Source organism: Gekko japonicus, unplaced genomic scaffold (assembly GCF_001447785.1).
Source record: "Gekko japonicus isolate JY-2015 unplaced genomic scaffold, Gekko_japonicus_V1.1 scaffold40, whole genome shotgun sequence".
In the NCBI taxonomy this organism is placed as follows: Eukaryota; Metazoa; Chordata; class Lepidosauria; order Squamata; family Gekkonidae; genus Gekko; species Gekko japonicus.
This window is the reverse complement of record NW_015172554.1, coordinates 846485-863924: the sequence shown is the minus strand read 5'-3', so window position 1 is coordinate 863924 and position 17440 is coordinate 846485. Positions and strand designations below refer to the sequence as shown.

General features: G+C 46.3%; 1 protein-coding gene across 1 annotated transcript in view; it reads left to right on the top strand.

The window, feature by feature from the left end:
* CACNA1B (calcium channel, voltage-dependent, N type, alpha 1B subunit) overlaps positions 1-17440 on the top strand; it is a 562801-nt gene that overhangs the window by 337424 nt on the left and 207937 nt on the right. The window contains exon 12 of the mRNA XM_015421148.1: positions 728-937. Coding sequence (XP_015276634.1) covers positions 728-937 — 210 coding nt within the window. The remainder of the gene's footprint in view (positions 1-727; positions 938-17440) is intronic.

Here is a 17440-nt window from a genome sequence, read left to right as displayed (position 1 = left end):
CTGGTAGGACCATCAATGGCCATTAATCTTATCAAGTTCTGGCCCAGGAGACTGCCCCTCAAATTCTTATAAAAATAAGAGAGCAAACCGTGGCTCAGTGTGCACTCCAAGGGCGCCTATTTTAGGGTACACCCCCAAAAGTCTCTTCTTTGGGCATCTTTTCTCTGTGTGAAATGCTGGCCATCTACACTTTCTTCTACATGGACGTCTGGACAGGTAGCATGACCCCTATAACTGCTCCTTAACATCTTTATCATCACCTCTTTATTTCTTAGTTCTGGATTGTGTGTATATTTTGATTGCTTAGTGTGGTTCTATGCAGGGATATTTTCTAATAAAACTATTAACTACTCTTTAAATCTGGAATCTTCATACTGAACTGGACCTTGGTATATATAGGTGTGCGGTCCCTTGTACCCTTCTGGTCTCTTCCGTCTCATAGCTAATTTCCCCCAATATTGAGACACGCCACTTGTAGTAACAGCTTGTATATGGTTTTATCAGTATAGCTACATAGCAGGTGTATATAATGGCCTTTTTCTAATAACTGGAAATAACAATAAGAGTTTAAGTTTGCCTGATGTTGTGGGAGCATCATCAGTTTGAAGCTTCCTTGAGTCTATGTAGAATAGATTTTTTTTGATGAACAACAGGTTTGAACAGGAGTATGTCCTTGTATTTTGTTTCCATAAGCAATGACACTGCCTTCTACCCCTCCAATGCCCAGGGTCGCCGTTTGCTCGTGCCAGCTTGAAGAGTGCAAAGAATGAAAGCTCCTCCTACTTCCGCAGGAAAGAGAAGATGTTCCGCTTCTTCATCCGGCGCATGGTGAAAGCACAAAGCTTCTATTGGATTGTCCTGTGTGTTGTTGCCCTCAACACACTGTGTGTTGCCAGTGTCCACTATGACCAGCCAGAGGGGCTCACCACAGCATTGTGTAAGTGATGGGGCAGGAGCCCGGGCATTCTTTTGTCTTGAATTGTTGGCATTGTCTCAGGCTGGGGGAATTGGGAAAAGAGGAATGGATGGCTTCTTGAGCTTTTCATTAAGAGCTTTCAGATTCAAGGTGCAACAATCTTATTATACCCTGCCCTTTTTTGTAGTTTCAGTGTATCTTGCACTTCTGTGCAGGTCCTGTATTTATTTATTTAATTGTTATCTTTATAAGCTACGTTTCAGCCAGATTGCGCTCTTCGAGTGGCTTGCAATTCAAATCCATAACAGCATAAAGTTCAAATAATGATTTAAAATAAAGTTGCCATGGAAAGAACTTTCAGAAGTATGTCTTGCTGACAGAGAAGAAGAGTTTTGCTTTGGAAGATAAGAAAGCCCTCACTGTGCTAGAGAGTGGGCTTCTTTCTGTAGCTGATGCATTGGAAATGCGGAACAGATGATGAAAGGGTGGTGCAGTCACCCTTATTCCACCTGTGAAGTAATCACTTCCAGTCCTCTCACCAAGCCTCCTCTGACCTGTAGCTTCAGCATTTCTTACTTCCTCCAAGATTAGGACCAGAGGTTAGGCTTCCTCACTCTGAGATTTTGAAGCCATGGGGGAGGGAGAATCCCACTATTTTTCCCTGGGGAAAAAAATATATATTTTGGCAAAAAACTGCAATCTATGCAATACTTCATTGGGAAGCCTAAACTTATCCTACAGTTTTAAAAGCACAAAATTAATTTTTGCACGAACATATAAAGTTATACTGTCCTGTATCTCTCTGAACTTTAAAAGTATAGATGCCCTAGTTTGCTTTTAAAAAAACACTGCTATACACAACACAAGCAAGAAAGAGACCTACAAAGTACTGCTACCCTCTGTTACTTGGTGTGAGTGAGTAGTTTTTGCCACTGAGAAGTAGGAAAAACAAAAAGTTGAAAATAAAAACTGTAAGAGAGGGGATGTGTGAGGCCTCATGGGGGAAGGAACAATCCCTTCCCCTCTGCTGCTCTGTGCCTCCTTCCCTCTTGCTCATCCCCACCCTCCTTCTGCCTCTTTTTCTTTTCTCCTTCCAGCCCTGCTTATTGGTGGTTTCTTTCCTTAGCAACCCCATGACATGGCTTCCTTGTTTTGTTTGTAACCTTCCCCCCTTTTTTTTGGTTTTGGGATTTTCCTGCAAACCTTGGGAGTCATTTTCTGTTGCTGGTCCATTGTGCAGATTCTTGGGTCTGCACTGTCAAGCCACATTTGCAAATAAATATATGATAAATTTTGCAGCAAACAAATCAGCAGTGGCACCCAAATTATATTTACATCCTTCTAAGACCAATGCTGTCAATGGACTTAGAAGGTCTGCATTGACTGCATTGGTCTTAGAAGCATTGACTGCATTGGTCTTAGAAGGATGTAACTGTGCTTAGGATGGCACTGATACTGAGTTCGACTTAATGGCACTGCTTAAACCACTTCAGTAATGTATGATCAACATGCTAACAGTATGCCATATTGTATCTGGACAAAACTAGTCACATCCAGAGGTCATTTCGGGGGGGAACGCGGGGGAACGCAGTTCCCCCGGGTGAGATGCAGGGGGGCGGGGCACACGACGAAGCCCCGCCCCCTGCTTCCGGCCACCCCGCTTCCAGCCCTCATTCAGCCAGGAGGAGGCAGGAGAAGAGGGAGGGTAAGTTGCTTCCTCCCCGCCTCTCCCCACCCCTGCCTGCCTGGGGCCAGGGAAGGCCTTGGCGGGGCTTCCTCGTACTCCCGCTGGCCTTGCAGGTCCACCGCCGGGCCCCTGATGTCAGGGGGTGTGGCATATGCTAATGAGTTATGCTAATGAGTTCCCCTAGCTCTTTTTCTACGAAATGACCCCTGGTCACATCTGAACCATAAACATATCCTGAAAATATACTGAATTCTACAGTAGATACAGTAATTGTCTTTATCTAATTTTGTAGATTGTTTTACACAAAAATCTTCCTACACCTTCTCTTAAAAGGCATTTTACTCATCCCAAAAGGGAAAAAAAAATCACAAGATCTTTCCCTCAGAACCCATGGTTTTCTGTTGGAAAAATGGGGGGGGGATTTCCTTTGTAAAGGGCGGGCCTTTTTGCAGTGTTTTTAAAAAAGGTTTTCACCTCTCTATTCCTGATAGCAGCAAGGATGCTTTGGGTGAGGAAGAATGTGTGTGTGGAGGGGAAGACTAAATTTCTCTCCCCAAGCCTTCTGCTGATGTAGCTGCTACAACTGCTGCTGTTCGTTCTACTCCCTCTTAAGTGACATCTTACATATAATATACTCTATTTCACTCTGCTCTGATATCTAGGGAACACTTTCCCTTATTCTTTACTTGTCATCTTTTTCATTATTACTAGCAGCATGCCTTTGGTTACGATGAGTGAGGTATCAGCAGAGATGGGGCTTGTATGTTGCAAGGACATTGGGCAGTAAAGGACTCCAGTCTGAGCAGAACCGTCCTCAGTTCTGTTTCTTTGTCATCCTAGAGTGCGACAAAGTGTTGGAAACAGGCCATTACGCACAGAAATTCCAGCTCAGTACATTAAGCTGTACAAATAAATGTCTATGATAAACTAATTACCAGTTTTCATGGGCAATATTTGACTGTGCATAAATTACCATAATTAATGTTACAAAGAATACACCTGACCAAGGTGCTCACTTACATATTAATTTATTTACAGTTTTGTTCTGTTTACTTAAGAGGCATAAGTTGATGATGATATAAAATGAGTGAAACCCAGAAACAGCACAACACATGCATAAAATAGGAAAACAAACAAGTCTCTGCATTAGTCATCTAAAGGCCTGACTAGATTGGTTAAGTGCCAAGTAAATCTTTGTGGGGGCAGCAGTGGCAGAGATGCAGTATCATCCAGGAGAAGTCCTCTCTCTCTGGTAGCCAACCACCTTTTTTCTAAGGTGGCGTACATAATGAAAGGCCTCCCTAGACTTGAAGATCTTGGCTGAGGGGCACACATAGATAGGAATAGGTGGCTTTTAAGTATCCTGGTCCCAGACTGTTTTTGGCTCAGTTTAATGAGCAGCACCTTGAATTCTTCCCAGAACCAAACAGCTAGTAAAGCTTGTGCTGTTTTCATTCCTTCTGTATGGAAGCATAAAGCAATTGGCTAGGGACTGTCTGCTCTTCTCAGCCTGCAGAAAGACAGAACGTGGCTTAAGCTCCCTGCAGCATCTACCAGGAGGAATGCCCATGGGAGACTCTAACACTATAGTGATAATATGGGCTGCTGATTTAGCAGTCAAAGCTTTGGGACTAGGCTGGGGACTGCCTATGGAACAATACAGATTAATTAAGAAAATTAAGGAAAGGGTTTTTGACCTGACCATTCCATTCTGTGGTTATGCTCTTGGAGTCTACGCTTTGTGAAAGCGAAATGGGAGGAAGCAGGAAGACCAAGAGGGAGGACCCTGTTGTTAAATTTAAGTATAGGTCTTACTCTGATGTCATCTGATAGAGCAAAGTTTACAGATTTGCAGGTGGTAGGGGAAACAGGACTGGAACCAAATATTTTAGCACTTGTTCCCTGACTTAAAATGACTTCTCCACTCATAGTGTAAATTAAAATTATTTATAGGCTTAACTGGACAAGATGCAGGAAGATCTAGAATTGGATCTTCCTGCACTTTATAAAGGGCAATAACTGCCACATAGCCTCCCAGTTCAGATCTGCCGCATAGCCTCCGAGTTCAGAAGGTTTAGCCCTTCTCACATGGTTTTGCAGACCAAAGCCATCCACCACAGTATTATGAGCCCCGGAAGCAACAAGACAGGCACCCAGTATTTGTCTTTTTGGTGTAGTGGTTAAGTGCGTGGACTCTAATCTGTGAGAGCCAGGTTTGATTCCCCACTCCTCCACTTGCACCTGCTGGATGACTTTGGGCAAGCCATAGTTCTGTCAGAGCTGTTCTTGAAAGAGCAGCTCTTGAAAGAGCTCTGTCAGCCCCACCGACCTCACAGGGTGTCTGTGGTGGGAGTGTAAGCCACTCTGAGACTCTGAGAGAAGGGTGAGGTATAAATCCAATCTCTTCTTCTTTTCTTTCCAGGGCTGATAACAACATGGATAAGAAGTTGGTTTCAACTGGCAAAATTGGGGGGATCTGTAAAGATTAAATCCCTGTACTATGACCCCAGTCCAAACTGGCCCTTGATAAGTGCTTTCCTCTTTTGAAAAAGGAAAGGGAAAAAAACTGGAAGCTGGGATTTCTAATGCCTTTGTGGGCTTCTGGGTTCCTTTCCAGAATGAAAGGTTGGACATAATTAGGCTGTAGGGGCAAGATGGTTGGATACAATCTGCTTGAAAAAAATTCCTTTCCATTTCAATTGAGGCTAAGTGCCATCAGTCTTTCTCCTCTTCCTTTCTAGTAAAAGAATCCATTAGTGTAATTCCAGCCTCACTTTCTAGAATTTGCTTGTGTAGAAATGCTTTCAGCAGAGTGTTTAAAAAGAGAACTTTATGAGCTGATATCCATCTCCCAGCTGGTGTCAGTAGGAACGTTCTTGTTAATTACAAAACTAGTGAAAAAATTACATAGACTACCTAGAGGAAGAAGGCCCATTTTATTACAAAAAGGGATAAAAACTGAAGATATTTCAGCAGTGGTGAGGCTGAATATGAGACACTGAAAGAGACAAGGTAACGTGGGAAGCTTACAGGTGCCTGTTTTATGCAGCTCATGAGTTGAGGATTGCTGCTGATCACAGAATTATTTTTGGGAAAAGGCCAAAACATTTTTTCTTCTTAAAAAGAAAGATAAGTGTAGGGTAGGAAGCTGTAGCTGGCCTTTCTCACCAGTTGGGACAGCCTTATTTCCAGGTGGGGCTTCAAAGAAATGAATGGAGAAATCAGGTTTTTTTCTCCTGACCAAGAGAAACTCCTAGCAGTGCCATCCTAAGGGCACTTTCCTTAGTGGAAGCCACAGTGAATAGACTTGAGTAAGATTTTGAATATACTTTCTTAGGATTGCACTGTAAATCACTCTTGCCAAGCCCAAGTGTCTCTGTGTCTTTAAGTGTGTATGAATTGTTAACATCAGAAATATACGTTGGATGACAACACTTTAAAGGACTCTCAGCTTGTTGTTATTACAGAATGGTGACAGTGATTTTGAAAAATCTACCTTGAGCCAGGAGAAATACTAGATAGGCAGAAAGCTGGGCAGATCCATTTGATGAAGCTTGGAGCACTACCACTTCTGGGAATTATTATCATTTTTTAACTAGAAATTGTTCTACCCTAAAAACAAGTTTTCATCCTGTAAATGCAATCTATCATCCCACAAAAGTAATTTCCCTCCAAAAAATTCTAAGGTGGGATGAATTGGTCCTCTAGGAAGGGCAGTGGATTCATTGGCTACAGCCATGTCTGGAAGTGATTTCAGTGCGGATACAGCAACTGGGTAGGAAGGTTCAGCTGGAGAAACGGATGAAGTTAAGATGTACATGGATAGTGTTCCTTGGGCTTTAGAACAGGTTGTCATTGTATTGAACTATCACCGATCTCATTCCACAAACCCCTCATTTGGCATTCCAAGGGCTGGAGGGTTTCCTCTTTGGCTGTTCTTCTACCCACTCCCCATGCCCTCAAAGTAGATGTAAGTCAGGGCCAATTCATACATCCCTACCCTACATAATAGTCACACATGAGTTGTGGGTTCTCCTCGATTCCTGGATGCATGGTGCCCAATTCAGATGGGAACTGTGGCATGTGTGGAGAAGGGCTTTATCCTTCCCCCCACTGCACCATTTTCCTGGGCTGGGGGTGTACTTTTTGGCCTTCTGGGGAAACCTATGTACACACTTGTGGGTTTCCACAACAGGCCAAATAACACACACACACACACACACACACACACACCACTACTCCTGTTTCCCAGACCATTTCAGTTTCAAAAGCTAGTGCAGGAGGGAATGCTAAAGACTGTTATCCATGTATCCAAATCACACACAGCACAACCAAGAATTGAGGAGAACCTGTGAGTCATGCGTGACTGTTACAGAGGACACAGGGTGGGGACCCTGACCTAACCTGGGCTCTTCATACAGTGTGAGTTGGCCAGCCTGGTCACACTCTCATTCCCATCTTCTGAAGTACAGGGTTCTCCCCCCCCCCATTTGTTAGTCCCTTTCCTGCTATAAAAAAGCCCTGAAAATGGCTTACAAAAGGTAGAAAGCTCATGTTAATTTACACTTTTCAGCAGTCTCCAGGGGAATGGCTAGTTATTTATTTAATCATGAATCCAAACTGGCCCACTGAAGCAGCTGTTAAACATTCAGGGAGGCCTTGTCCCTGTCTCTTCTGTAAGATGGCAGAATTCAAGGCACCTCCTGTAAGTAAAGGTAAAGGTTCCCTTGCTCGAAAGCCAGTCGAGTCCGACTCTAGGGTTGCGGTGCTCATCTCCGTTTCAAAGCCAAAGACCCAACGCTGTCCGAAGACATTTCCGTGGCCATGTGGCCGGCATGACAAAAGACAAGGGGCACGGAATGCTGTTACCTTCCCACCGAAGTGGTACCTATTTATCTACTTGCAATTTCTTGCTTTTGAACTGCTAGGTTGGCAGGAGCTGGAACTAGAGACGGGAGCTCACTCCGTCATGCAGCAGCTCGGGTCTCGAACTGCTGAACTACCGACCTTCCACAGCCTGCAGTTCAGCGTCTTAACCACTTGAGCCACCGCAGCTCCTTTATCAACGACAAATAATTCATAGGCTGCGATTGGGTTACCTTGTAGGGCTGTTTTGACGATTGCTGACATAATGTAATGTTGATAGTGGCCCAAGAATTTTGCCATATAATTTCCAGGTGTTCTGTCTGGCACTATAATGACAAATAGGTGAGAACTTTTTTTTTTTGCTAGGCAGCTGTAGGAGCCACGTGCAGCAGAGTTACTCGGGGTGTGATGCAAGAGAAGTGCACCTGTCTGTAATGAGATTGCTTTGTGGCAGGTGCTTGTAATTGGACTTTGGACAAGATGTGTGATCCTCAGCAGGGAGGGGACTGGTGTCTGCAGAGGACCAGCAAAGCCCTAAGCATGATTTGGGTTCCTTTAATTCAATCATGCCTGTCCCTCTAGGGAGAGTTTAATTATGTTACAAATTAATTTTGCTGCTGCTGAGAGCCTGTGAGGTCTGCATTGATTCCCCCCTCCCTTACATTTTTGCTTTCTGTTTGTTCAAGTGCTCCAGTTCACTATCTCAGCTTGATGCTTCTGACTGTTTAAAGAGCTTTGAAACAAGGACCTGCAGGTTCTCTTGCAAAATGAATCGGGCATGTTTTTGTTTCATGTCCCTGGAGCTGTGTGCCATTGTGTCTCCTCCAAGAGGAACCTTTTCTTTGTTTTGATTTTGACGTAAAGCTCCCAATGTGATGCCTTTAATAAAGGAGAGGGAAAGCACTCAGTTCATTTATGTGTTTTTTTTATTTCAATGGCAATTAATTCGAAACTGGTTATGATTGAAACGGCTAGCATTCATACTTCATGGAACAGAAAATAGTCTCCTGTTTAATTCCTAGAAATAGAGGTACTGCCTAGAAGGCTGGCTCTGACCGGAAAGCTAAGCCTCCTAAGCATATTATATTGTTAGCAAGGTTGTTGCATATATACTAGTGTTCCTCACAGTTCAGTAGATGATATATGCATATATATATATATATATGCATCTTTAAATATCCATGTACAGTACATGCCTCCATGTATTCTGAGCAGGTTAGAGTTCTCAGGTGTGTGTCTGTGGCATTTAAAGATGTACATCGTCTTTATCTGGTATAATTCCCATTTGTCATGTAAGGTATACAGCTGGCATGATTAACAGGTTTATGCAAATAGTGGTTGCTATTGAGTTGTGAAGAAAAGACTTACATGGGCAACATTTCTGACTCTTATAGTTGCAGAGATAACCTTGAGCATCTGACCCAATGGGGAAAAATGCCAAAGGGTTAGAAGTAGGGGGGAGGCGGTAAATTAGGAATTCTTACTTTACTTTAATTATACTGTTAAGAGCCACATGGGATGTAACAGAACAATGATACAATCAGCATAGGGTTGCAAAAAATTTTGCCACACAGAAGGTAACATTGAAATCAGAATTTGAAAGAAGCCACCTAATTTTAGATTTGATAGTTGTACTAGACTCTGGAATTAGAGAAAATAAAGGTAAAAGGAACTTTTTCCTAGCTTCAGCTCTCAACAGGTAGTCAAGTACAATATGTGCTATAGTCTCAGTTCTTCCCACAGAGCATGAGCAAATTCTATTGTTACATTTTCTGTGCACAATTACTGGTGCTCCCAAATGTGTTGCTGGAATTGTCCTATGAGCAGAGATGGGCCAAAACTCCTTGGATGCAATGGCATAGATAGTCTTAAAATATCATGTCAGGATCCTTAAATCGGAAATGGGTTATGGGTTGTTGCCACTTATTCATCAAGATTAATTTACATAATCATGGAAAATTTTATGGATCCTAACTTGTCTACTTTGAATCTGTCAATAGATGTGATTGCCAGTTCACCTACCAATGAGCTCTATAAAATAATCAAGGACCATATTTTAAAACTGGATGATAATAGTACCTGTTTTTGTGTCCGACAAGTTTGCTCTCCTGTTGCACAAGGACTAACTTTTCAACATAAAATACCAAAATATTTATAGACGTTGCTGGTTCCCAAGTTACTACGAACCTTCAGGATGACCTGAATGGACCCTTTACCATCAGCAGTGTTAGTTGGACAATATTCAAGGATTTAGGAATTCAGTGAATTTCCTGAGACCATCTAATCCTAAAGCAGTGGTAAAGCTAAGAAGATATGGAGTTCTAAGGGCCAGAGAAAATGAGCTGCAGTCCACATATGGGGTTGGAAGAATGCCAAACAACTTTGCAATGAATGCAGAGCTTACATACCACACATGGAACTTGGTGGCTTAGCCTTATCTCCATTGATAGGGCTGTTGGAAATAGGGATGGGCATGAACTGGGAAAGACAGGTTGCTTACCTGTAACTGGTGATCTTCGAGTGGTCATCTGTGCATTCACACCCTTGGGATACTCTGCGCCTGCGCTGACCTTCTCGGTACCGATAGCTAGCAAAAGGGATTTTCGCGCCTCTCCCAGGTCACGCGCCGGCTCCACTGCGCATGACCAAGGAGGGGCACGCAGATCCCGCCAGTTCCTTCTGACCGCCACCCAACAGCCTTCAAAGAAACAAGATGAAGGGCCGAGAGCAGAGGGGAAGGAGGGCGGGTGGTGTGAATGCACAGATGACCACTCGAAGATCACCAGTTACAGGTAAGCAACCTGTCTATCTTCTTCGTGGTCTCTGTGCATCACACCCTTGGGAGAATAGCAAGCAATAACTCTTACCTGGAGGAGGGGCCGAGGCCCTACACCTGCGCCGTCTGCAAGATAGACCGACCCAACGCCACACGACGAGTAGACCGGACATCAAGGGCATAATGCTTCACGAAGGTGAGCGGAGTAGCCCAAGTCGCAGCGTTGCAGATGTCCTCCAATGGCATCCCTCTCAGGAAAGCTGTGGAAGCCGCCACCGCCCTTGTAGAGTGGGCGCGAAGTTGACCTGGAAGAGGTCTCTTAGCCAAAGCGTAACATAGCTTGATTACTTCCACAATCCACCTGGACAGCGTCTGGGAAGAGATCTTCTTCCCTAGGGAGGGCATACTGTGAGCAACAAACAAGGCTGGAGACTGACGAAAAGACTTGGTCCTGCCCAAATAGAACAGCAACGCCCTCTTAACATCCAGAGAGTGCAATTTCCGTTCCTCTTCATTGGCAGGAGACGGGAAAAATGACGGCAAAACTATATCTGAACGTAGATGAAACTCCGAAACGACTTTCGGTAAGAAGGAGATGTCCAAAGACAACGACACCCCATGAGGGGAAAAAATCAAGTATGGTGGATCACACCTTAAAGCGGACAACTCACTGACTCGACGAGCAGAAGTAATGGCCACCAGAAACGCAGTCTTGAGCGATAACAACTTTAGAGAGCAAGTGGCCAGTGGTTCGAAGGGTTTTCCCATCAAAAACCGCAAAACTAAAGCCAAATCCCAGGCCGGAGTCGGAGAACGACGGGGAGGGTACAGGCGAATAAGACCTTTACAAAACTGTTTCGTCTGAGGATGCGAGAAAACTGAAAACCCATCAATAGATGGATGAAAAGCTGACACCGCAGCTAAATACACCTTAACTGAAGAAAAACTGAGTCCCAAGTCCATTCTGGACAAAATAAACGCAAAAATAGACCTCAAATCCACTGGCGGAGGAGGTAAATTGGAAGAACTCAAGTACTGTAGGAATAAATCCCACTTCTTTGCGTAAGACGTCCTAGTAGACAGTTTACGACAATTCAACAGGACCTCATTGATACGGTCATCCATCACTGAAAGCGTATTTCCCATAGAGTCAACTTGAGACTCAGAGGATCGTAGTGAAGGACCTGGCCTTCCTGAGCTTGGAGGAGATCCAACTCCTGCGGGAAGTGTACGAAGGATCCCTTGGCTAACCGCAGCAGTGTCGGAAACCACACCTGCCGAGGCCACCAGGGGGCTACCAGGAGACAATGGGGCTTGTCCTGTTGTATTTTCACAAGCACCCTGTGGAGCAGCGGAATCGGAGGAAATAGGTATAGAAAGTCGTGAGCCCACGACATCAACAGACCGTCCCCCATTGACAGAGGGTCCAACCCCGCTCTGGAGCAAAACCTGGGACACTTCTTGTTCAATCGAGTTGCAAAAACATCGATGTGGGGATGTCCCAGATGTTGAAAAAGAGGAAGGAGATACTTTGAGTTCAACTCCCATTCGTGGTCCGATGCTCCCCCTCTGCTCAGGAAATCCGCTTGTTGGTTCAAAGTTCCTGGCAGATGGGCAGCTTGGAGAGTGATGTTCCAATGAAGGCACTCTTCCCATATGTCCATAGCTAGCCTGCAAAGGGACCTGGACACGGTCCCGCCCTGGCGATTGATATAAGCCATCGCAGTTGTGTTGTCCGTAAAAATCAACACATCCTTCCCTACAACCTGTCTGAGTAGGGATCTTAGGGCAAACTTTACGGCCAGCAGTTCCAGATAGTTGATATGATGACTCTTCCAAAGGGGTTGCCATGGAGCACCCACACAAGTGTCGTCTGTATGAGCACCCCAACCCCACAGGGAGGCATCTGTGGTGATGGACATTACGGGAACGATCGGTTGGAACGGTGCACCCGCCAACAGATTGGTGTCCACGAGCCACCACTGCAGGGAGACGAGGACCTGCGGAGGCACTACCAGTTGAAGGCTCGGAGGATGGATGGAAGGGCGAAATTTCTTTAGAAACCACAGCTGCAACGGGCGCATGCGAAGGCGTGCATATTCGATCACGGAAGTGGTGGCTGCCATGAGACCCAAGGTCCGCTGAATGTGGACCGCTGATGTCACGTTGGACTGGAACAAACGTTGAATTTCCAGACGAATGGTATCTGCCCGTTGGCGAGGAAGGTACGCCCGAGTGGCTAGGGAGTCTATGACAGCTCCTATGAACTGCACGCGAGTTGCAGGTTGCAGCATGGATTTCTGTAAATTCACCAGAATTCCAAGGGAGGATAGGACCGACAATGTGATGGTGATGTGCTGAAGGAGACATTCTCTTGAATCTGCCACCATCAACCAGTCGTCTATATACGGAAAGATCTGAATGCCCTGAAGGCGAAGATGAGCGACGACAACCACCATTACCTTCGTAAAAACCCTGGGGGCGGTAGAGAGCCCGAATGGAAGGGCTTTGAATTGGTAATGGTCCTCCCCGACTGCGAATCTGAGGAACTTTCTGTGACGAGGATGGATGGAGACGTGAAAATAAGCGTCTTTGAGATCTAAAGTGACCATCCAAGTCCCTGGAGACAGGAGTGGTAAAATGCTTTGCAACGTGGTCATGCGAAACTTTCTGTAAATGATGAACCGATTGAGAAAACGGAGGTCCATGATTGGACGAAGTCCTCCGTCCTTCTTGGGGACTGTGAAATATTTGGAATAAATCCCGCGGCAACAATCCGCCATCGGGACTTTCTCTATAGCGTTTTTTTGTGTCAGCGATTGTACCTCCTGTAGCAGGGCAGGAGACGCCGGGGTTCTGATGAAACGGGAGATTCTGGGAGTCAGAGAAAACTCTATGAGATAGCCATCTCTTATTATAGAGTGCACCCATTTGTCCGTAGAAATGGCGAGCCATGCGTGCAGGAAGGGTGCAAGGCGAGTCTGAGCAGTAAGGTTGAAGTCAAAGTCCCTGTTTGGGATTCTTAGGGAATTTCGACTTATAGGCACCGGACGATTGTCCCTTATTTTTCGGGGGAAAAGACCGTGACTGAGAGGAGGGAGGTCTTTGCCATTGATCCGTAGGTGATTTGTTGTACGGTTGCCTGGTCGACCAAGGTTGCCTAGGCCACTGCTTGGATTTCGAGTATTTGGTCGTGGGGGAGATCCCCAAACTCTTGGACGTCTTGATACTCTTATCCATTTCCTGCAGAACCGTGTCAGTGGTGGAGCTAAACAATCCAGAACCTTCAAAGGGAAGGTCTTCCACCGAGGATCTGGTGTCATATGGCAATGATGAAGAGCGGAGCCAGGCATGTCTGCGTAACGCTACAGAGGTTGCTAGAGTCTTACTAGCGGATTCCAGGGAATGCTTGGCAGCACTAATTTGGTGTCTAGCCAAGACCATCCCTTCATTCTGAATCCTTTTAATCTGAGGTTGGCACTCTTTGGGCACGTGCGGGAGGAAATCATTCAAACGCTTCCATAAATTGAATTGATAACGGCCCATGCAGGCGGCATAGTTCGCCGTTTTAATGCCCATTGCACCGACAGTGTAGAATTTTCTACCAACCGAATCCAACTTCTTCCCTTCTTTTTCTGAGTGAGTAGAGTGACTCGCTTTTCCTTTTGTGGATGAGGAGACGACCAAAGAATTGGGCTTTGGGTGTGTGTATAAAAACTCAGCCCCTGATTCCTGGACCTTGTACATGTGATCCAGACGCTTATTAGAGACATTAATGGAGGCTGGACGAGTCCAAAAGTCCTTGGTAGTTTGCAAGAGAACTTTTGTCATTGGTAGAGCCACGGAGGGCGAAGTGTTAGAGTGCATAATGTCAAAAACGTTATCATCCACAAAACTGGCAACGAGAGTAGGAGTCATAGATAGATCTAATGCCATGCGTTGAATAAAATCTCCATAAGACTTAACATCCTCTGATGGAGAAATAGGTAAATCCGCTTCCACATCTTGCGAGGTGGGCTGTGCATCTACATCCTCGATATGTTCAGAAAAGCCATCTGAATCGGAGGATACATTGGATGGTTCTGGAGATGATTCGAGTAATTCAGGTTGAGACGGTGCCGGTGTGTTAATCGGGGGCACAACCGGGTCTGGTGGATGCGTCGGTATCGACTGCTTCGATACCGATGGTCGATCTTGAAAGCGCGAAATGCGGGATGACACCGACTGACGATCCCATTCAGGTGGGGGTGGTATCGGGAGTGCCCAAGGGTATGGGTATCGATTCCCGTACAAATAATGCCATTGCCTCTCATCCCAAGTCAGGGGAGGAGATGTTGGTCGGTGCCGATCCTCGACTCCACGTTCTGGGGAGGCATGAGAGGATTGACGGCTCGACATATCAGATTGCGACTGATTTGTCTGTTGAGTAAGGTCGATGTCGAGATCCGAACCGATCGGGTGAGGTTCTTGCGTGGGATCTCGACCCTGACTAGCCGAAACCTTATGGACTTTGGGTTTGTCCGTTTTAGGTTTCTTCGACTGCTGTGAGTCTTTGCCCTGCTTCCGGATCTTGGAAGGTACGGCATCAGATATCCCCTGCTTCCGGATCTTGGAAGGTACGGCATCAGATATCCCCTGCTTCCGGATCTTGGAAGGTACGGCATCAGATATCCCCTGCTTCCGGATCTTGGAAGGTACGGCAACGGATGACCCCTGCTTCCGGATCTTGGAAGGTACGGCAACGGATGACCCCTGCTTCCGGATCTTGGAAGGTACGGGGTGGTCCTTTATCGGCGTCGATCGTTTCGGTGCCGAAGCATCGATTGCGACCGTCGACGTCGATGATCCCGGAACGGGAGGACAAGTGTCCGCAGCCAAGGTGGACATCGAGGCGTGCCCGGACGTGTCCAACGGTGAAGAGGACTGTGGAGATAGTGCCTTCTCCATCAGGGCCAAGTGTAGACGAGCTGCTCTGTTTTTTCTCGTCTGGTTCGAAAACTTTCGGCAATGTCTGCACTTAGAGACACAGTGCGACTCCCCTAAACAAACGAGGCAAAGCGAGTGCCCGTCGGTGGGGGATATTTTAAGGCCGCAAGTCTTGCACCGTTTGAAACAACCCCACCGCGGGGCCATAGGCCAGCGGAGGGGAAACGAGAAAAACACAAAACAACACCCGGAGAAAAATGCTAACTACAAAAATAAAGAAAAAGAAAGTAACTAAACGCAGGTTTAGCAAAAGTTTGTACTTAACAGACCGAAGCAGAAGGCGTCCTACCAGCGCGGCGATCAGAAGAGAACTGGCGGGATCTGCGTGCCCCTCCTTGGTCATGCGCAGTGGAGCCGGCGCGTGACCTGGGAGAGGCGCGAAAATCCCTTTTGCTAGCTATCGGTACTGAGAAGGTCAGCGCAGGCGCAGAGTATCCCAAGGGTGTGATGCACAGAGACCACGAAGAAGATAATGGAGGTTTGTCTGGGTTGAACCTTCATGAACCTCCCTGAACCAGTTCGGTTCGTGAAGTTCAGGGGGAAATCTGAGATCTCCCCTCCCTCCTTTCTGCTGGGGGTGGCTCCCTGAGGCCAGCAGAATAAAAGGGAGGGGGAAGATCTCCCTTCTTGGGACACCTTCCCTCTCTCCTTTCTGCAACAGCTCTCCAAGGCTAGCAGAATGGAAGCGGGGAAGAGCTAGCAGAAGCCATTTAAAGGGAATACTTGGAACTGGGGGGGAGCAAAATGGATCACTGAAATGGCTTGCATCTTACTTCTTCCCCCCCCCCCACAACAAACACCATGTGAAGGGTCATGGGAGAGTCAAAGATAGGGATGGGCACGAACCTTGGTTTGCAAAGCATGAACCAGCTATGTTCATCACAAGGTTAGGTTCATGATGAGGTTTCTGCCCATCCCTAGTTGGGAATGGGATGCCTTAAGCACATCAAGTGTCCCTGTAATAGCCATTCTTCCATAAGCACCAACATGATAAAGATTGTTTTACTTGTCTTCATTGTTGTAGTTATTATTGTTGTTGTTGTTACTGTCCCCTCTGGCCGCTGTGGCGGGACTGGCGCGCACTGCGCCGAACCCTCAGCACGCCCTGGAGAGCGAGGATCCATCGGAGAGAAGTTCCAAAGACACAGAGGGGCGCGGCAAGCAGGAGCCGAGCTTGAGAGCAGATGGGCAGCCGAGAGGCATTGGCAGGATCTTCCTCCCCCCTTCTCAGGGACCGGGACCAGGAGGAGGGGGAAGGGCGCGTGTAAGAGCGAGGGGATGGGGCTTGCCAGGGGGAGTGGGAACAGCAACGCTGCCCACGAAGTTGGTGGGTACCTCAGGCTTCCTGGAAGCGGCCACTCCCTGCGGCTCGCCAACTCAGGGCGGTCTTAGGCAGCACGTACAGGAGGGCGGGACTGTGGGGACTACACCCAATAGGGTTGGAGAAACAAGGGAAGAGCCCTATCAGGATGTAGGGAAGGAAAGGGGAGGGCAGAACACAAGTGTGGACGGGGATAAAAGCGGAGGCTCTGTCGGTGAGATAGACCTGTGTACAGCTGTTGACCCCGAGGAGCGGATGGAGGGAAGTAACGTAACTCCCCCATCCCTCCAAATCTGAGGCTCTGGCTTCTCCTGAGGACTTCAGTAACCACAGCAGGCGCCCCTCCCCCGGCAGGGGACACCCCCTGGCGTGACAGTTACAATCATTACATATTTAGAGATTATTATTAACAATGATTATTGTCTTCCAATTTTAAGAACAAAGTTTGAGACCAACAAAATTTTATTCAAGATATAAGATATCATGTGCATGCACATTTCTTCAGTGTTCATGCACATTAATAAAACTTTGTTGGTCTTAAATGTGCCACTGGACTCAAACTTTATTCTGCTGCTTCAGACCAACACGGCTACCCACCTGAATCGATTTCCAATTTTAAAACATCCGAGTCACCTAGTCTTGATGTATTAATTCTGCATAAAACTGCTGTGATAGACATATGGCTATTGTGACCTTCTTCAAGTCATGTACCAGTTTCCTCACACCAAGTTTTGAATACGCAGATCCACAGCAACATCCAATCAGGAAGGAGAAAATGTTAAAGTGCTAAGTGGGAAGGGGGAAAACCTGTGTGAACTGACAAATTGGACAGTTCTTGAAGAGAAAAGCTCTGACTGCTGGGTGGATTGGTGGGTTTTGAAGTCTGGC